The sequence below is a fragment of the Molossus molossus genome, unplaced genomic scaffold (genome assembly GCF_014108415.1).
Source record: "Molossus molossus isolate mMolMol1 unplaced genomic scaffold, mMolMol1.p scaffold_m16_p_18, whole genome shotgun sequence".
NCBI lineage: Eukaryota > Metazoa > Chordata > Mammalia > Chiroptera > Molossidae > Molossus > Molossus molossus.
This window is the reverse complement of record NW_023425353.1, coordinates 29,238,257-29,259,554: the sequence shown is the minus strand read 5'-3', so window position 1 is coordinate 29,259,554 and position 21,298 is coordinate 29,238,257. Positions and strand designations below refer to the sequence as shown.

The window sequence follows — 21,298 nt, the reverse complement described above, 5'->3', positions numbered from 1 at the left end:
TATTCCTCAGACAGCCCTAGCAGTTGAATGCCCACTCTATTAAGGAGCTTCAAGAAACAAAAACAGCTTTCTTCAGGAAAGAGGTCTTATCTCAAAGTGACATCACTTTTCTACTTCTTGACTGCTCACAGGAAACCAAAATGAATTGTTTATATCCTGTGACTTTTTTTAGTCTACAATAATTGAATACACATTCTCTTAGAACTTCTTTAAAAGGAATCTGATTTTTCAGTGGACAAGTCCACTGCTGTAATTAATATCCTATTCACCAAGGTCTCCTAAGCTGTCCCTTAGAAGTTCTTGAAACCCCTCCAATATATTAGTGAGAACAGGCAAAGCAGAGTAGCCAGAAGTAGGATAGGCCCTCCATATGGTTAGCTTCCAGTACAAAGACTTTATTAGGTCAGTCACAATTCCCATCTACTCTGCCATTTTTCAGTAAAATGAACCAGGAACACCTCCAGAGAAAACTCTCAGTACAGGATGAACTGCACCGATACAGAGAATGCTAAATAAACCCATGCTTCACCCATCTGAGGAACTGAGAATAATTCTTCAGCAAAACCGGGCATATTCCCATGTGGACATGCTGAAAGAGCCCAATCAAACCCAACTGCTGTGCGTGCACAGGCAGCTCAGGCCCTCCTCCTAAAACCCAGCGACACACACCTCTTTCAGCTTAGAAGTTGGCTTCCCAGTGTGTCTTAACAGACTGAAGGCATTTCCTCATCCTCAGTTCCTTCCTTTCAGGAGGTGAATGTTCTAGATCTATAGAGGGTTGTTTGTGTATGTGCTTGTTTGAGTGCGTATGACCAGAAAAGAGGTTCGGGTGGGGGTGGGGAGGCAACAATTATATTAGTAAGTTTTTTCTTTTTCACTTGCATAAATCATTTTAAAGCTCCAAATTTATAACCGGACAATAACAAAAAGTATACAGGCTTCAAAGCCAGAAAGACCTATGTTCAAATACTAATTTCTTGGATCCTAAATTCTTAACTGGTAAAATTAAGGCAGTAATAACCCCAGCTTTATAGTGTTGTGATAACACTATATAATGAGATAAACACTAAAAATACCCAACACAGGGCTGGGCAAACATAAAATGCTCAAATATGGGAATAATTTTAACAACTCAAATGGGTCTTGAGCCCGTGGCAGCCAAAGCCTTACCTCCAAGTCTTCTTTCTTTTCCCTTTCCACCAATGGGCTCTGGTAGGGTCTTAAGGTTTCTGCCCACCACTTGGCATCAACTCGGCACTTGCGAGTCGCTGTCATCCAGGCTTGGTCATACCTCTGGGTGACATCCCGGACCCAGCCATCATTGTCAATGCCCACCACGTAGGTCATGGGCTTGGTGGCGTATCTGTAACATGTCAAAGCCTGGCCCACCACACCATGCACGCAGTCCACACATACCCACTTTTCCTCCCGCTCACAGAACACCTCTAGCCACTGGTCTATACCAGCTGCTTTCCTTTCTTCTGGCCCCTCACCATCACTGGACATTTTCTTGCCTCTCTTACTCTTACTGCTTGAAGAACTTGTGGATGCTGCTGGAAAGCCAGGGTGCTTAGAGTGACTTCCACACTGGGTCCTGGATTCATTTTTGGACCCTGCCTTTGTCCTCTGAGGGGCCAGGGCCCTCCTCTGCCTTGGAAGGCCAGGCTCAGAATCCTCATCAGATGAATGACGGGCTTCCGCACTGGAGAGCTCAAAGTCAGAGCCACTGCTGGCCTTGTCACTCCCACTCTCCTCTTTGTAAGACACCCTGGTGGCCACCTGCCGCTTCCGACCACGCATATATCTCTGGGTTTCCTCAGCCTGCTCTTCTGCCTTGCCCTCTTCTTCCCCGCTGGAGGAGGGCTCTCTCCCTTTCTTCCCGATGGCTGCTGCCTTGCTCCTCTTCCCTTTGGCATTTGGACGGCTGGTGCCCTTAGAAGAAGTGTCCTCTTTTCTGTTTTTTCTGCTGGTCTTTGGTTTGGTTTGGTTTTCTGAGACTTGGCTGGAAGTTTCTGACGAGCCTCCAGGACCCTCTGGGGATCTCTCTTTAGGTTTCTTTCCCTTAAACAAAATAGAAATTTTTTTTTTTTTTTGCTAATAATAGGATAAAGACCTTGTAATCTAACAAGGCTAAGTTGCTGGCAAGACTACCAGTGTACACAAGATGTCTCTAGCTTAGACAGTGATCAATTGGCTATCCTTTTGGGTAGTAGGAAAGTATTCACTAAAATACAATATAATCCTCTTTACTCTGAAGTGTGGCACAGGGAAAAGAGCACAGGATGTGCAAACAGACAAACCTGAATTCAAAGTTATTTCTCGTGTTATATGAGTTAGGTAAATTATGTAACCTCTGAGCCTCATTTTTATCAGCAACAATAATACCCACCTTGCACATAATGCATTTTGCAAACAAATACTGATGGACTTAATAAAGTTATGGCATTAAGAATACAGAAATTTCCCTGACTGGTTTGGCTCAGCGGTTAGAGCGTCGTCGGCCTGCGGTCCAGAGAGACCCAGGTTCGGTTCCCGTTAAGGGCGTGTACCTCGGTTGCAGTTTGTCCCCGGCCCTGGTTGATCGTGCGGGTGGCAGCCACTCGATGTGTCCCTTCCATGTCGATGTTTCTTTCTCTCTCTCTCTCTCTTCCTCTCTCCCCCTCCCACTCTACCTGAACAAAAAATGGAAAAATGACCTCGGGTGAGGATAAAAAAAAAGAATATAGAAAATATTAAATTCAATTTCTGGACCATCAAGTGTTAAACAATGCCAACACCCCAGTGAGTATAGTGTTCAGCCTCCTTCTTAGATGACTGCAGAACTGAGAGTCCTTCACCCATCATCACTCCACAATGCTGATGAGGACAGGTATCATTCTACTGTTTTACAGAACAGAAACTATAGCACCAAGGAGCTGAGACCTTTCACAGGCCCTTCTGCATACACAAAGATCAAGTTGCTAGATAATTCACTTGTGTGTTCAATCTTGCCAACACAGTGTATGTGCAAAGCAGGTTCAAAGGAACCCATGCTCCATGAATGCCGACCCTTAAGAACAGTCTAATGACCAATCTTTTAAAAGTCTGATCATTTCTTACTTCTCTCTGACCAACTACCCTTTTCTCCAGAAGCCCCAAGAATCTCACCTTGGCTGCTGATAACTTTAGAGGAAGTGGCTGTAGGGACAATACCAGTCGCGTTGGGAGCTGCAGGGCCCGGAGAATCAGTAAAAATATCTATAATGAAAAAGGATAATACATTTATCCTAAGAAAAGAATTAAGGGCCCGGCCGGTGTGGCTCAGTGGTTGAGCATCGACCCCCGTACCAAGAAGTCCCTGGTTCAATTCCTAGTCAGGGCACATGCCCAGGTTGTGGGCCCAATCCCCAGTCAGGGGGCATGCTGGAGGTTACCAATCAATGTTCTCTCTCATCGATGTTTCTCTCTCTCTCTCTGTTCCTCTCTCTAAAAATCAATATAGAAAAAAAAATGTCTTGGCCAGTAGCTCAGTTGGTTAGAGCACTGTCCCAATATGCCAAGGTTGTGGGTTCAATACCTGGTCAGGGCACAAAAGGAAACAACCAATGAATGCATAAATAAGTGGAACAAATCAATGTCTCTCTCTCTCTCATTCTCTCAGATCAATAACAAAAAATAAAAGTTGAACACAAAAAAATCAGCTGTGTTCTCATTCACTTGCTATGAACAGTCTAGAAAGGAAGTTAAGAAAATACCATTTACAAGAGCACCAAAAAAACCAAAACTTAGCAAAACATTTATTCAAGGAGATGATAGATATGTACACTGAAAAGTACAAAACACAGCTTAAAGAAATTAAAAACACAAATAAAAAGAAATATATACATGTTTGTGATTGGAAGATATAATACTGTCTTCATGGCAATGCTACCCAAATCAATCTATAGATTCAATGCAATCCCTATCAAAATTCCAATGGCTTTTTAAAAACAGAAATGAGCCCTAGCTGGTTTGGATCAGTGTTTAGAGCGTTGGCCCGCAGACCGATGAATTGTGGGTTCGATTCTGGTCAAGGGCACGTACCTCGGTTGCGGTTCGTCCCTGGCCAAAACAACATTGTAAATGAAGAACAAAATTGTACTCACTCCTCCTGGTTTCAAAACTTACCACAAAGCTATAATATTCAAAACTGTGGTGCTGGCATAAGGATAGACATGTAGACCAATGGAATAAAGTTAAGGGGCCATAAGTTAACCCATACACCTATGGCCAATGGATTTTTGACAAGGTGCCAAGACCATTCAAACCCCATCAAAAAACTTGTCTCTTCAACAAGTAGTGAAAATAATATGACAAATAGTTGAAACAATAGTCCTTTAACAAATAATGCTGAGACAACTGTATACTCACATGCAAAAAAGAATCATGTTGAACATTACCGCACATCACATACAAACATTAACTTAAAATGAATGAAAGACCTAAATATAGGGTGTCCCACCAAAAATGTATACACAAGTATAAAGAACAAAAGAAAAATAGAAAAATTGGATTTTTTCAAGATTAAAACTTTTCTACATCAAAGGACTTTATCCAGAAAATGCGAAAACAACCTATATAATGAGAGAAAATATTTGCAAAGCATACATCTGATTGGTGTCTAGTATCCAAAATACATCAAGAACTTTTATAAGTCAGTAACAAAAAGACAAAGAACCCAATTAAAATATGAGTAAAGGACTTGAACAGATATTTCCCAAAAAAAGATATGCAAATGGACAATACCCACATGAAAATACGCTAACCATTATTAGTTACCAGGGAAATGCAAAGCAAAGTCACAATGAGAGACTGTTTCATACCGATTCGGATGACTATAATAAAAAATATGAAAAATAACAAGTATTGGTGAGGTTTTGGAGAAACTGAAACCCTTGGACATGTAAAATGTGCAGATGCTGTGGAAATATTTGGCAATTCCTCAAATCGTTCAACATACAATTACCACGTGACGCAGCAACTTGACTCCCAGGTATATACCCAAAAGAACTAAAAACAAGTATTCAAATAAATATATGGACACATGTATATAGCAATACTTTTCATAATAGCCAAAAGGTGTAAACAACCCAAATGTCCATCAATTGATGAATAAATAAAATGTGATCTTTCCTTATAAAGAAATATTAGTCAGCTATATAAAGGAATGAAGTGATGATACAATCTACAAACATAGATCCTTGAAAACATACTAAGTGAAAGAAACCAGACACAAAATGTCACATGTTGCATGACTTCTCTTATATGAAATATCCAGAATATGTAAATCATTAAACAGAATGCACATTGGTGGTTGCCAGGTACATGAGGAGATGGGAGGAGGGAGAATAAGCAGAAACTGTTTAATGGGTACAGGATTTCCTTTTGGGGTAACAAAAATGTTTTAGAAACACAGTGGTTTTTGCACAAAACTCTGAATACACTATATATCACTGAATTGTTCACCTTAAAAGAAAAAATAAAACCTATATATTTTTTGCTTTATAAAAACCCCACAAGCAAAAACAAATATGTATACAAATACAGAGGAACAAAGTCTGGGAAGACAATACTCAAATATTAATGTTTTCCTCTGGGTGGTGATATTGTAGCATTACTGGCTGTGCTAGGTATCTCAGACTTTATCAAGCCAAATCAGAAGAGAGGTAAAGTTGCCAGTCACTTAAGCCTCTAAATATACAAAATGTCTCGTGTTTTTCCCTAAACAAACAGGGAATCTGAAGCTCAGGTACAAGTGTATGTATTCACAGGAATCTCCCAGGGATAAAACCATATATCTACCTCTGTTTTTGTCTTATTGAGACAGTCTTACCTAAGGGTATTTTCAAGCATTTGATAAAGCCTGTCTACACAAAAAAGCTCTTCCCCAGGACTCCTTTTGGTAGATATAACTCTCCTCATTGCATGGCTGCCTGCCAAAGCCATCACCCAAACTGGAAGGTATGGAAACATTTTCTTAAGTATCTTGGCAGCCAATTTGAAACATTTCCCTGGAATTTCCCAACACAATTTCTAAATAGTTAATGGAAACAATTCTAGGGCACCTAACCAAAAATTCAATGCTTTAACATACCAGGACACCAAGAAATAGAAAGAGTGTAGGCCTTCAGCTCACACACTGGTCCCAAACCTGATTCCAATGCTTGCCAACAGAGTGACCCTAAGAAAGTTACTTAGCCTCTTTGAGCTTTAGAACCTATTATTTATAAGATCTGAATAAGGAAATACATGTAAAACACCTGGAATAGTATCTGGCACACGAATGCCATCATCATTTGCTAACAGTACTAATAAAAATAGTGCTGCCAGGAAGAATCACTTACGTGAACCAATTCTTCATCATCTCGTGCAGAGTAAATCGCAAATCTCCTTTCCAATGTAGTCTGTAGGCTGTCTTGCTCACTGATGGAAAGGTCAGGGTTTACTGTAAATGTTCCAATGAACCTGGAGAGAAGCCGGGCATTCCGTTGTGTGAGAGGTCAGAGCAAAGAGGAACTCTGTTCTTTATAGCCAAGAAAAGCAGAAGGGGGATTCTGGAAAGAAAATTGTGAACCTCGCCTGCCTTTGTTCTACTCTTCCCATCCCCTCTGGCTAACTCCTACTCATCACTGACGACCCAATTCAGACTTGACCTCCCTCAGGAACCTTCTGAGACCCCCCAGTGGAGATAAGTGCCCTGGCTCTGTGTGCCTGCAGCATCCAGCACACTGCTTCCAGAGCAACGGTCACACTGCTCTAATTACCTGGGGGTGTATTTATCACCCCGACCAACCTAGGAGCTCTTCCAGGACAGAGATCATGCCTGACATTTCTCTATCTTCAGTGCTTTGCCTACTGCTTGGCATACAGGATCACCTTGGGAGATATCTGTGGAAGTGATCTGCACCCAACCTCTGAGAAACACACAGATCCTACACCAAGGTGGTGCAACACAGGCCAGAAGGCCATACCATTTCATCAGGTTTGAAAGGTAGCAGATATCCACATCTTGAGGAAGCACTGTGGTAAAGTGAGTTGGGATGATGGAGAGGCTAATGGCCTGCAGATCGGGCTGGTTACAGATGCTATTTCGATAGAAGCCATTTGCTAACAGGCACAGAAGGTGAACCTGGGAAGAAAGAGAAAAAGGAAAACTGAAAACTAGAGTGGTTTTTGCTGCCAAATTAAAAAACATTTTGTGGGCAGGAAATATTTGTTGCCATTTCTTTTTTTAAAAATATGTTTTTATTTATTTCAGAGACAGAGGAAGAGAGAGAGAAAGAGAAACATTGATTTCCTCCCGTATGAACCTTTACCGGGGATCGAACCCACAACCTGGGCATGTGCCCTGATTGGAAATTGAACCGGCGACCTTTTGGTACACTGGAGTACTCTCAACCAACTGAGCCACACAGGCCAGGGCATGTGGCCATTTCTAAATACAAAAAAGTAAAAATATTAACATTAGCCATTTTCCAAGATTTTGTCTTTCACCCTCTCTTCTTCTATCTAGATACTCATTCCTGCAAAGAATCATGAATCGCAAAGCTTCAAAACACAAACTTCTTTTCTTCTAAGAGGCCCTGTTTTAGAGACATACACTGAAGGAACTATGAATAAAATGCTACAATGTCTGCGGTTTGCTCAGGAGGAAAAGTGAGTCCGGGGAAAGAATAGCAATGCTGCTCACAGGCCAGTACCTGTCAAGGTTGGGGGATAGCATGAGGCTCACTGCACTGCTGTCTGCATTTCCACGTGTGCTTGAACCCACCTCCTCTACCTCAGATCCCACACCTGTCCCACACCTACCTCCAATCCCACCCTTCCTCAACCTACTGAAATGATCATGTGACCATATTCCCCTTCTCTCATACATAGCTATGTATCACTTTCACTTCAAAACTGGTCTTCCTTCCTTCCCACTTATAGCCTCCTTATTTCAGTCAATGGCACTGCCCTTCTCCCCTCATTTAAGCTACAAATCTTGGTCTCTTCCTTTCATCTCCAACATCAGAAGGTAAAAGAAACACTGCTATCTCATTTACTCCCCAAGGTTGCTGTGAGGTGGGCCTTGTTCCAGTTCCTGTCTCATCTCCTGTCTTTGCTGTGTGCACATTTTACCTCTAGATTTCTGTGGCTGTTCCATCCATGGCAGAGTGTCTCTTCCATCCACCCCATCACTACCTTCTCTGGCTGCTCGCCACCTATTAGAGGAAAAATTAAAGTCCTCCCTTCCCTCACTCTTGTCTGGTCTCCAACACACATATACTCCAAGATGCGGGCAAATTGGTTGTACCACCATCCCCTTCATAATTCGGAGAGAGCACTCTTCCCAGATGCTGTCCTCTCCCCTCTCAACATGTCATCCTTTCTCCTAAATAAAGCCTTCCTCAGTTACTCAAATCTACACTGATCTCTTTCTTTCTTCTAAGTCTTGAGTTTCTCTGTTTTGAAGTCTTTTTTATTCCATCTGTGAGATTAGAAACCCCTTAATGAGAAGAAAGAAATAAGCTTTATACAAGTCCCTCTCCCACCATGTCAAGAACCTTGCTAGGTCGCCTGGGCCAGTTTGGCTCAGCAGTTGGAGCGTCAGCCTGTGGTCCGAAGAGACCCGGGTTCGGTTCCCGCTAGGGGCACGTACCTCAGTTGCAGTTTATCCCCAGCCCTGGTTGGGTCGTGTGGGTGGCAACCACTCGATGTGTCCCTTTCATGTTGATGTTTCTCTCTCTCTCCCTCCCTCCCACTCTATCTGAACAAAATATTGAAAAATGTCCTCGGGTGAGGATTAAAAAAAAAAACAACCTTGATAGGTCCATAATACATGTTCAATAACTATCAGCTGAAGTCAAAAGCCAGCAACTTTACTTAAGATCAGAATTAATGTTATTAAACAGTTAAAAGAAGAGATGGAGAGTATCTTTTATTTAGCCCCTGCTCCATACCTTACATATAATATAGGCTTAAACCTCACAACCACCCTCTGAGGAAGACACTATTATTAACCCCTACTTCAAAGATGAGGAAACTAAGCCTCAGAGAGTAAGAAATTTGCCAAAGTCACACAGTGAGTAGGAGAGGCAGAAATAAGACCTAGGGTTAACTGACTGAGAACCCAAGTTCTTTCCGCCATCACACTCTGCCTTGACAAAGAGGAATATTATCCTCTCCCTTCACTCCCTGCCCTTACCTTATGTGTGCCCTCCTGGACTTCTTTACTGAAACGTTTCATTAGCCTCCGAAGAGCTGTCTCAAACTCCATCTGTATTTTTTCACTGCAATGCATATTGAAAAATCCAAGAATGAACTGGGAAATTGAAACCTGACTCCATTCCCCCAATTTCTTTTATTTCTAATGGCTTGTGAATCACTCTCCTTTTTTTCCTGCACAAGGCTGTGCTACTCAAGTAGATTAAAAAATTTTTTTTTCCTTTATTGATTTCAGAGAAAGAGGGAGTGAGAGAGAGAAACATTGATGAAAGAGACCACTGACTGGCTACCTTCTGCACGCCCCCCACTGGGGATTGGGCCCACAACCTGGGCATGTGTCCTGACCGGGAACAGAACCAGCAACTTCTTGGTGCATGGGTCGACGCTCAACCACTGAGCCACAGTAGCCGGACTCAAGTAGATTTTTAAAAAGCTACCTATTTTCTGCTCCTTCTCACCTACAAATCCTAGCTTAGGACATTCTCTACCCAGACTGACTTCCTCTCAATCTGCAAAAAATCATGCCTCATGTACCTGAGTCACTCACCTCCTCCAGGAAGTCTTCTCTGACTGCCTGACCTTCCAACTATTGATTTCCACCTTAGCAACCATCGCCTTTATATTTAATTAATGTACACTCACTTGTATTACACTATTCTAATGTCAAATCTCTTTAATGTCTGTGTCTCATGCATCTTTATGAAAACTCACTGCTCGTGAATGACTTTCTATCTTCCTTTGGCATGGCTAATACCACACAATGGAACCCATTAACTACCAGGCATTGTGCTCCATATTCCCAAGCCACCAGAAGCTACAGAGGTACTGGGGATACTGGGATAAAATGGGGGCCCTCTACCATAGTGGGGCACTGCTTCAAGTCCTGCACAGTGACGTGGAGGAAAAAGCATGACTTGCATGCGAATCAGCCTGACAGGGATTTAGATCGTGGCTCATTCACTTACTGGCTGAGTGACTCCTGAAATTATATTTCATCTCTCTGAGCCTTTGGCTCCTCATTCACATACTGTTCTAAAGATTTAGTAAGATAATGGATAACCTTGGTACACAGAAGTTGTTCAATACATCGGAGTTTTCTCTCCCCATCTCCTGCCCCAGCCAGGACACAAAGGTTTCTCATTCAAGTCTAAAGGTGAGCCCAGGGTTCTCTCACCCAAGGTCCCCGACCACTTAGATACTCAGCCCTGGTCTCCTGTGTGTTTCTCTGTTTCCATTAAGTAGCAGCTGTTGCCAATTATATGTGACAGGAATCTAGAAACAAGTGCCTAATATTACCTTCTTTCTCTTGCTTTCGCCTGCTCCGGTGTTTCAATCTCTATCTCCACTGGTTTCACAGGCAGAAGAGATTGAGAGAAGGCTGCATTTTCTCCCATATCATCTGGCATGGGCTCACTAAGTTCTATCAACAGTAATTAAAAAAGAAAAAAATCAATAATAGTAATTACAATAATAGGTACTATATTGAACAAAATCAAGGTTCTGTTGGGAAAGAAGTGTGTAATGGATGTGAGGTGGACAACTCTCAGAGGTTTAACTACTCCTTCTAGGCTCTTAGTACCTAAAAAAATAAAACCCATTGTGCTAAGCATGCTACATTTATTTGTCTTGTTTAACTCATACAGAAACCCAGAATAGTTGTCCTGATAGAAGAGGAGTAAACTAAGACATAAAGATATTGACTTAAGTTAGATACAGACCCTTTCTATCAAGGAGCTGAAACTCGGGTGTGTTTTAGTATAACCTACTTTTTAAAAAAGCCAAATGAAAACAATTTTCTATCTTTAAAAAAATTTTTTTTAATCCTCACCTGAGGACATTTTTGCATTTATCTTCAGATAGAGCAGGAGAGGGAAAGAGGGAGGAAGAGAGAGAAACATTGATGTGAGAGAGACATATTGAGTGGTTGCCACCCACACTATGCCAACCAGGGCCAGGACAAACTGCAACTGAGGTACATGCCCTTAGCAGGAACTGAACCTGGGTCTCTCTGGTGCGTGGGCCGACACTCTAACTGCTGAGCCAAACTGGCCGGGGCAATTTTCTATCTTTTTATTACTACTTAACACAATTTTCTTGATATATAGTGATGATTTAGGTATTTGTGTCTTAGCTGTAAATTTGTAATGACAAGAAATGCATCTTTTTAATCACTTTATCCCTACACATGGCTTGTAAACACCAGCTGAAATAAACTGAATTTGCTGAACTGGATCTAACTGTGAACTTCATTAGCAAAGAGATCATTTAAAGAAGCTTTGGGCCTAGAAGCAACAACACCCAATTAGCAATGAACACCCCTAATCCAAGATTTTACTTTCTCTACACCAGTCCCCACTAAAATGAACCAGGGCTTTTTGGAGAAAAAAATGTTGATTTCAGGTCTAGAGCAAGGAAAGTATAAAGTAAATCTGGAACACCTTGTGCCAGAAAACATAAATATTCTAAAAATTAATCAGGTCATGTCAAAAAGACACAGGAGGGTAGCTAGCTTAAAGGGGCTTCCACTAGCCAAATCTGGGACAATCTGAAGCTCAAAAAGTATTATGATGATAACTGGTAATAATATGTAATTAAGAAAAATCTCTAAGTCCATCAGAATATGACTAAATAAATACAATTCCTGAAAGGGAGGTAAGATTAGACATTTGCTAAATACAGGTAAATAGAATTCCTTTACAAATTAGTCAGCTAATAAATATATATAAGATGACAGAATCAGATTATTACTATTTTGGAATCTTCAATGTAATATTTTTTGATCCAGTCAAGATCATTAACGCATGTTAAAACCATTAAGTAAAAAAATTATTGGGGAATAAGATATTCACTCAGAATCAGAGTACAACCCTAGAGATAGTTAATTACAAAGGGAAATGTATGTTTACATTGGCACAATCTGGCAGTACCATCTTACTTAGCATCATTAGTTGGACAACCTGATATTAGGTGTCTCTCTCTCTTTTTTTTATCCTCACCCAAGGACAGTTTTGCATTTATCTTCAGACATAGTGAGAAAGAGGGAGAGAGAGAAACATCAATGTGAGAGAGACATACCGAGTGGTTGCCATCCACACGAGCCCAACTAGGGCCGGGGACTAACTGCAACCAAGGTCCGTGCCTTTAGTGGGAACCAAGACCGGGACTCTCTGGTCAGCGGGCCAATGTTATAACCGCTGAGCCAAACCGGCCAGGGCTAGGTGTCTCTTAATGGATGTGATATGAAGTATGCAGCATGCTTGCCAAAAAAAAAAAAAAAAATTTTAATCTAAATTCAATGAAGTCTTTGAATTTAATTTACAATTTATAAGAAATACATGGGATACTGAAATAACTGTAACAACACCATGAGATACCTGATTATTTATCAGACAGAGCCAGAACCTGAGACACTATAAAACAAGAGGTCAGGACTCTTCAAAAAAGGCACTACTATCAAAGACAAAACAAAAAAAGGTGGGTGGGGGGGTACCGTTCTAGAATAAAAGAGAAAAGAGATAACTAATATAAGGCTTACACTATGAATAGATCCTGGATTAGAAAAAAAGGCAAAAAGAACAGCTAAAAAGGATATTTTTATATCAACAGGGGATTTATTTTTCATTTCCTTAGGTATAATAATGGTATTTTATAATGCAGGAGAATGTCTTAACCTGAGGAAATACATGGTGCGGTATTTAGAAGTGAAGTGTCAGAATGTTATGCTTCCACAAGGCATATTGACTAAAAGATACATTTAATATGGTAAAATGTTAAAATCAGTGATCTAGATGAAGAGTATATGTACTACACTGAAAGGTCGTGGATTCAACTCCTAGTCAGAACACACATCCAGGTTGTGGGTTTGATCCCTTGTCAGGGCACGTGTAGGAGGCAACTGATCAATGTTTCACTTTCATATGGATGTTTCTCTCTCTCCCCCTCCCTCCCTTCCTTGCTCTCTAAAAATCAATAAAAGCATATCCTCAGGTGAAGATCAAAACAAAAGCAAAAAAAGAGTACATGTACTACATTTTCAACTTTCTTGTAGGTCTGGACATTTAAAAATAGATAGCTAGGAAAAAGTCACACTAGGCAGCAGGATTCAGGGATGATAACATTAGCTCCTATTTACTGTGAGCATATGATACACTAGGCCCATTATATTTGCAACTCCCACCCCCTCAACAATCCCAGAGCCTAGACTGTGCGCTGCTTATAGTAAGCATTCAGTGTTTACTGAATGTTAACAATGCAAAACAGTGGCTCAGACAGGTGGAATCACTTGCTCACATAGCTATATGAATTGGCAAAGCTGGGCTCTGACCCCAGGTCTAACTCTTTCAAAGCCTGACCTTTTTCTTTTTCATTTTTCAAATCCTCACCCGAGGATATTTTTCCATGTATTTTCATACAGAGTGGGTGGGAGGGAGGAAGAGAGAGAGAGAAACATCAACGTGACAGAGACATATCAATTGGCTCTCACAGAACCTCACCAGGGTTGGGGACCAAACTTTAACCGAGGTACGTGCCCTTGACTGGAATGCAACCTGCGACTCTTTGGTCCACGGGCTGATGCTCCAACTGCTGAGCCAAACTGGCCAGGGCCTGAACTTTTTCTTTAAAAGCCTCTGCTCTTTCTATGAGTGATTGTCTCTCTATTTCATAATTTACTCCCTCCACTGACAGCCAGCAAAGGAAGAGAATATACTCCCTGCTCTAGTAACCTGGTGTTGAATGTTTCATATCAAAAGCAAGTCCCTACTGCAAGCTTATCTTTGATCTCATTAGTGTCAAAAGAAAACAACAGGACTGCAATCAGTTACATGACTCCCAACAGAATCAGACAGAAAAATAGGATCAGACAGTTCTGAAAACAAAGAAAGATGCTTTACCTTCTACCTCTTCCCAATCATCTTCACTTTCTTCCTCATTGTCTCCTTCATGGCTGTCTTTGTCCACAGCAGACTCTCTCTCTGGATGGTGTGCCTTCTTGCACACACTTGTAAAGTCTCTATGTAAAGCCCAGAGAAAGGAAGATAAAGAAGGCGCAAACATCCTAGTATCACATTTAAACTAAATGGAGCTTTAAGGACTCCTCCTATTTATTGAAAAATCTGCTGCAACTATTTAAAGATCATTTGTGAGCTATAAGCCTCATTTCCTCCATCGACATGAGTCTCAAGTTCTCAAGATGTGCTCCGATCATCAGTCTAATACTAGACGTGCTGTTAAAACAGAAAATACTATAAAACTATAGCCTAGAACTGGGTGAAGGAAAACATAGCCATGTCTGGAAATGAATTAGGAAAAACTAGAAGAAACCACAATAAAAATGTGAGTTCCAAAAGTAAAAGCTGTGACATCTGTGTATATACAGCTGGACGCCAGAAAAGAGAGAAGGGAATTCACATTTGTTGATCCTACTACCGGCCAACTCAGAAGATTCTCTTACCCCCTTCCCTCTTTAAAAAATATGATGTGTGCAAACTTGATCACTAACTCTGCATGATGTTGCAGAAGTGAGGGGAACTAGGTTTGCTAAAGTAATTGTGGTGACAGAAATGTATTAGCCTCAGAAGCTACTGAGGTAGTCCATTCTACCTTCATATGGTGTAAAAAAAAAAGAAAGAAATGAGGCAAGAAGACTGAAGCTGAAGTCTAACTTAAAGATAAGTGGGGATGTGACTATATACAGTTATGCCATAAATAGCCACTTAAACTTGGACATCTAGCTAGTTAAGTAGATAACTACACAGACACGTAGTTAGCTACATATCAGTTTAAGACCAAATGGTTGCTAATGCGTAATACAGATCTTCCTCAACTGAAGAGGTCGCTTCCCAACAAACCCATCCTAAGTTGAAAAGTCTGTAGATGGCTTCTGATCTGTATCTTTAGGGTAGACGAAAACATTTCAGGTAGAAGGAGAATGTGAGCACAACTCAGAGATAGCAAAGAGATAAGCATGTGTCAAGTGATTGACCAGAAGTCCAGCTGGACAGGAGTAGAGTATGCTAGAGTACAGCAGTATGAGAAAAAGATGGAATGGCAGGTAAATATTTTTTATATGTAATATCTTTGTGTAGTAGAAAGAACATAGGACCAGGAGTCAGAAGACCTTGATCTCATCCTGGTTTTTGCCACAAATAAATTACTTTCTGCAAGCTGTCATTGTTCTCACCTGAAAAGTTTGGGAGGTAAAGTACATAATCGCTAAGATTCTTTCTAGGTCTTACAAGTAGTCTGAGCTCTACAAAGAAGAGTTTAAAATCCAATCTTTTCCATGGATCCTAGTGACAAGCAAAAAGAGCAGGTTTTATTGGTCACAATTCTCTGATACGAACAATCAGGACTTCTCACCTGAAATCTTCCCCATCACTGAAGGCTTCATCCTTTTTAACTTTGAGGTTTTTCGATTTAACAGTCACCTTGGCCACTTTCTTTTTTGCCGGACCATCTGCTGGGCCCCCAGGATCATTGCAGCCTCTCCTCCTCTTTCCTTGTGAGACCTTTGAGAGCAGACTCTTCTTTGGGGGTTTCTCATCTTCAAGGACATCTAGATGACCACATGCAACAGGTAAGGGACAATAGGAAAAGTGGATGCAGAGTGGTTTCATGGGCAGGGTCATGAAAACTCCTCTTCTGTAACCTCCCTCCAAAACACATCTCCATCACCAGTTCACCGTGCCATGTTCGGTCAACAATCAGCTTTCAGCCTCTTCCTACCTACAGTCCAGTCTATGCTCTGTGTTCACAGTAAAAACCACTTTCCTTTACTGGCATTTTATTCTACTCCTCCTACGACTACAGAGAGGCCACCATATGACTCAAAATCTAACTTCCAAATCTTAAATTTCTGCTTAAATCCAATAAGAAAAATACATCAATCTACTGATTAATCCCTGGCTTATTTACTATCTGCCAAGACTATTTATTATAAGGATAATCCGTTCTTACTAAGTGAAATATTTCGAGTTCATAAACACAACCAAGTTTTATCTTATTTCTATTAGTATGTATTTCCGCCATTCTTCAAAATAAAACTCTGCTCAAAACACATACTTTATAAAAACTTTCCAGTCTAACCCAAATGGCACTTGGTATACCAACCATCTCAGCAAACTTAGGGATGGAATAAGATAATAGTAATTACCTCTACTTCCTTAAAATAATATATATTTTTTTGTTTAAGGGAAATATAAATGAATTTTTATTTTTTTTAGTTAGTTTTATATTTTTTAGTTTAGCTGTTGGTTTTAGTTAAATCAGGCTATCTGAAACGATGGTCTGTTTATAACATATAAATATTTTTATGAGTAAATAATTAAAGTAATTTGGCAGAAGAGGATTTTTTTCTATTTTCTTTAGAAAATAATCTATTCATGAAAATAAATCATTTTCTTGCCTTTGCATGACTCTACTTCAACTAATTTTGGAAAAGAAAAATACTCTAGCTTGTACTGAGGTTCCAAAGGAGATGCAGTATTTACCTAAAATATCATATGAAGCCATTCCTTTCACTTATGGTTTGTCTTGCTGACTCCCTTGGGGTATTTATATTCCCCAAGAATATACTTTTGTATAGGAAGAAGACTCCCCTTTGATCTAAATAAAGCCATAACTTAATTTTAATAAATTTTACGTTATAGGGGCATTTGTTTTAATGCTAGATAAAAAGCACTTATTCAGTTCTGTTTCTTTCACATGTTTTATAGAAGGAATTTATGCATTTCCATGTATAAATGTTTAAACATTTCAATGGGCCCTGGCGCTTTGGCTCAGCGGTTATAGCGTCGGCCTGCGGTCCAGAGACCAGGTTTGGTTCCCACTAAAGGCACGTACCTCAGTTGTAGTTTGTCCCTGGCCTCGGTTGGGGTTGTGTGGGTGGCAGCCAGTTGATGTGTTTCTCTCACATTGATGTTTCTTTCTCCCTCTCTCCCTCCCGCTCTATCTGAAGATAAATGCAAAAATGTCCTCGGGTGAGGATAAAAAAAATAAAAATAAAAATAAACATTTCAATGGAAACACAATATATTTTGAAATTAGTTATTTAGAATCAAGAAACAGATTTCTTATTCCAAGGCAAGAAGCTGCTTAAAGGTTTATAACTTGATAGTTTGAATAGGGTGCCCTTAAAATCAGGATATTGTGTCTTACAACGGTCTTTAGCCCTCTATTAATGAGCAAAGATGCAAAATACTTTATTTTTACTGATCTAAAAATGCAGCTGGGGGGAACTGCAGAGGCACAGTTTCTTTCTCACCAAACTTACTTGGTTGTTTAAGTGGCACAGTTATATGTATTTGTGCTTTGAAGAAAGAGGTAGAGAGAGTTAAAAGGGGGGTGGGGGGACAAAAAACTGAATGAGAATGTTCATAGTATCAAAAAATTTTAAAAATCCAAATGATCATGAGATGATTATTAATTCCAATATGGTCACACAGTGAAATATAACTCAGTCATCTTTTAAGACAAAGAAAAAATGATTTAGAATAAAATGTTTAGCCCACAAAGTTGATTTTACAGTGCAGTTTCTCCTATACAAAACAACACAGACTAGAAGGAAATATATCATTATTTAGTGGTGGTTATTTCTGGATGGTAGAAATAGAGATGATTTTTTTCTTTATTCTTTGCCGTGTTTTTTGGTCCCAGAGAATCTAGGAGGCTATCTTCCAGGCCTTTCCATGATCTAGGGCTATCGAATATGGATAATTAGCCTCCTCGAGCTCAATGTTATTTCAGCAGGGCAGGAATTACCACTGTGGTTTGCTTGGCTACCTACTGAGATTTAATAAGAACATCTGCTCCTTATCTTGGTCTCCAAACAAAGGGCTCTGGCCACCTCTCTCACCTCACCGTTCCAGCTAACTGTCCAAACTCATTCCCTTCTTTAAATGTTCCCTCTGCTTGGATTTCCCCCTCCCCCCGAACTTCCTATGAACGGCTCCTTCAGGACGTTCAGTAACTGGCTCAAAATGTCACTTCACAGAAGCCTTCCCTAACCACTGATTCTGATTTAGCTGCTTCTTCCCAGTTTCATGTCAGTTTTATTTTTTAATCCTCACCTGAGGACAGTTTTCCATTGATTTTCAGATAGAGTGGGAGGGTGAGAGAGACACATCAATTGGTTGCCTCCCGCACAATCCCAACCAGGACTGGGGACCGAACCGCAGCCAAGGTATGTGCCCTTGACCGATATGGAACCTGTGATCCTTTGGTCCGAGGGCCGATGCTCTGCTCTAACTGCTGAGCCAAACCGGCCAGGGCCTCATGTCAGTTTTATAACAGTAACCTGTTTTACTTTCTTCATAACTCTTATCACCATGTGAATTTATTTTTAACTTATTGTTTGTCCTACCTACCCCTCCACAAAGGTTATACGCATCATGAAAGCAAGAACCTTGCCTGTCCTGTTCATTATTATAATTTCATTACATGCACTGAGGTGCTGTTAAAATCTACACTATTGTGCTGTTAGAAACAAGTCACCAAATTAGTATCACCTGCAGCCCAAACCACACTTGTTCCTCCACCTAACCACAGCAAAGACTCTAGCTCTTCAGATCCAAAAAAACTGCTTTGGGAACTTATTGCTAGCTCCTCTGGCTAACAGTTTGAGTTAAACTTGGGTACCTTACCTGCATTTAGACTGAACTGATATGAGCTAGCCCAATTGACTACCTAACATGGACCATGCCAGGAACTTTATATGCTATCTCACTGAAAAACCACATCTCCCTGCAAGGTAGTATTATGTTTCACAGACCAGATTCAAAAAGGCTAAATTATTTGTCCAAAATAATTTACCAAGTGCATATAACGAGTGAGTGTTGGAGATATACCAAGCTGGTGCCCAGGTAAAGTGTTTAGCTGGAAGAAATGCTACCCAAACAGGTGGCAGTTCCATCAGATTAAAACTTTAATTTTGGAATTGTCACATATTCAGAATATGTTCCCTCTGACTAGAATACCAACCCCCTCTCAGCCTCTTGCTGAAATATTATTACCTACCCATCCTAAAGTCACAGATCAAACAACTCCTTCAGAGAACATTTTCCATCAAACTTGATTATTCCTTTGGAAGCCACAAAGCCCTGCACCGTCTCCCATGATATTGCACTCTGCCTTGGATATTTCTGTAAATGTCAACACTGCAATACTATAAGCTTCTCCAAGAAATCTCAATCTCTCACATCACTTAGCTCATGTATACCACACAGTTGGTACTTCAAAAATATTCAAATGTTATTTGAATGAGTAAATCAATTAAATGAAACTCATTGTATTGTGAAGTAAATCACCTTTTAAGTTTAGAAATTGTTAGCATGACAATTTCCTAATAGATGAAAAACGTAATAATATATACAGAATCACAGAATTGTTGAATCTTGTGTCATAGGAGGCCCTAACTGGTTACCTGGTCTAATCTATTAGTTTTTTCAGGAATCCCTACAGCATGTATTTTTGCAATTATTAAAAATATTTATTGAACACTTAGTATATGCGGGGGGAAGACAAGAGAGAATACAGTAAAAAATAAGATGCTTTCACGAAGCTTAAATTTTAGTAAGCTAGGCAATTAAAAAGAAAGCAAGTAAATTAAGATCATTACAGATGTGACAGAGGCTGTGAAAGCCACTTTAGGGCACTCAAGAAGTGCCTGAGTTGAGACCTGAAGGAGTAAAAGATCAGCCATGGCAAGAGCCATAGAAGAACATTTTAGGCAGAAGGAACCTCAAAGACAAAGGTTCGAGATAAGAAATAACATGGCATGTTGAAATGGAAAGGCCAGTAAGGAGAGTACCTGTCAAAGAAAAGAGTGGTAGGAGACAACAGGAGAGGAGGCATCAATACCCAAATCATGTAAGGTCTTGTAAACCATGATGAGGAATTTGGATTTTATGCCAAGAGCCATGGGAAGCCATGGAGGTTTGAAGTAGGAGCATGTAATGATCTGATTTTTCCTTTCAAGATCACCTGGGCTGCTGGGTGAACTATTCCAGGAGGAGGAAGGGAAATACAGAGGCCAGTAAAGCAGCAACTACAGTCGTTCAACCGAGAAGTGATGGCTTGGGAAGAGGCTGTGGCCACGGAAACAAAGAGAAGTGGCGAGATCTGAGATGCAGCTCTGAGGTTGAACTGACAGGACTTGCTGGCGGACCGGCTGTTTGCGTTTAAGGAAAAAGGGGCGTTTGTTGTAGCTGGTAGGTGAAGGCATCATTTATTGAGAAGGGAAAAAGCGGGGAAGAGACACGTGGAAAGAAGAAAACCAAGAGTTCTGCTTTGCCCATGACAAACACACGAAGCCTACTTAATATCCACGTGAAGTCAGGTTGGACCCAAATCTGGAACTTGGGGTGCGATTTCGCTGACGATATTATTCTGGGAGTCAGCATACAGCACTCCATGTCCTAACCCACTGTCTTCTGGGGACACAAAATAACTGCAATGCCTTTTCCCTGTTCAGCCCTTGCCTCTACCAGTAGGTTGGACTTTAACCTGTTCGCAAACAGGGAGCAAAAATGAGGCTACGCAGGGGAGCTCGTGGTTCGGTTGAGTTTCAGGCAACTGCTCGGGGCGCATCACTCCTCGCATGAGGACAAAGGCGGGGCGACGTCGAGGAGGACCCAGGTAGCAGGACAACCACCAGCCTCCGGTAACGTCGTCGCCCCAGCGCAGACCTGCGCGGAGCAGCCTCCACGCCCCCCCTCCAGGGGGCCTCCACGCCCCCCCTCCAGGGGGCCGGCCTGCCCGCTCCGCAAACCCCGCACCGAGGCCTGCTTCCGGCTCTTCTCCAGCATCTCCCTCCCCCCAGCCCAGCTTGGCCTCACTCTCACCTGCCTCCTTCTCCTCACCCTTGGCCTTCCGGCCGCGTGGTTCGCGTCCCCGGGGACCCTTGCCGGCGGCCGGCTTCCGAGGCATCTTGCTCGGGCAAGACTCGCTTCGCAAGTGACGCACCAAGCGGCGAGAAGCTCGAGCGCGGATCCCGCCCCAAGGTGGGAAGAGGCATGGCCACGCCCCAAGTGCACGCCCCAAGTGCACGCCCCAAGATGAAGCTCCGCCCCAGAGA

At 41.3% G+C, this 21,298-nt stretch overlaps 1 protein-coding gene and 1 non-coding gene across 5 annotated transcripts in view; one reads left to right on the top strand and one right to left on the bottom strand.

Moving 5' to 3' along the window:
* XPC (XPC complex subunit, DNA damage recognition and repair factor) overlaps positions 1–21,195 on the bottom strand; it is a 31,560-nt gene extending 10,365 nt beyond the window's left edge. For 2 of the 4 annotated variants that reach the window (XM_036266103.1, XM_036266105.1), the window contains exons 1-9: positions 21,066–21,195; positions 15,586–15,781; positions 14,118–14,236; positions 10,522–10,645; positions 9,206–9,290; positions 6,990–7,147; positions 6,363–6,483; positions 3,148–3,237; positions 1,171–2,061 (exon numbers count right to left, since the gene is read on the bottom strand). In XM_036266103.1, the coding sequence (XP_036121996.1) occupies positions 1,171–2,061; positions 3,148–3,237; positions 6,363–6,483; positions 6,990–7,147; positions 9,206–9,290; positions 10,522–10,645; positions 14,118–14,236; positions 15,586–15,781; positions 21,066–21,150 (1,869 nt within the window). In that variant the 5' untranslated portion in view covers positions 21,151–21,195. Of the gene's footprint in view, positions 1–1,170; positions 2,062–3,147; positions 3,238–6,362; positions 6,484–6,989; positions 7,148–8,139; positions 8,223–9,205; positions 9,291–10,521; positions 10,646–14,117; positions 14,237–15,406; positions 15,516–15,585; positions 15,782–21,065 lie in introns of those variants that run through there. The other 2 variants (XM_036266104.1, XM_036266106.1) reach the window with 2 other exon arrangements.
* On the top strand, positions 14,706–14,838 carry LOC118633641. The gene has a single exon (XR_004960201.1). It is a non-coding gene; the product is annotated as a small nucleolar RNA SNORA66 (small nucleolar RNA).
* Positions 21,196–21,298: the final 103 nt, after the last annotated feature.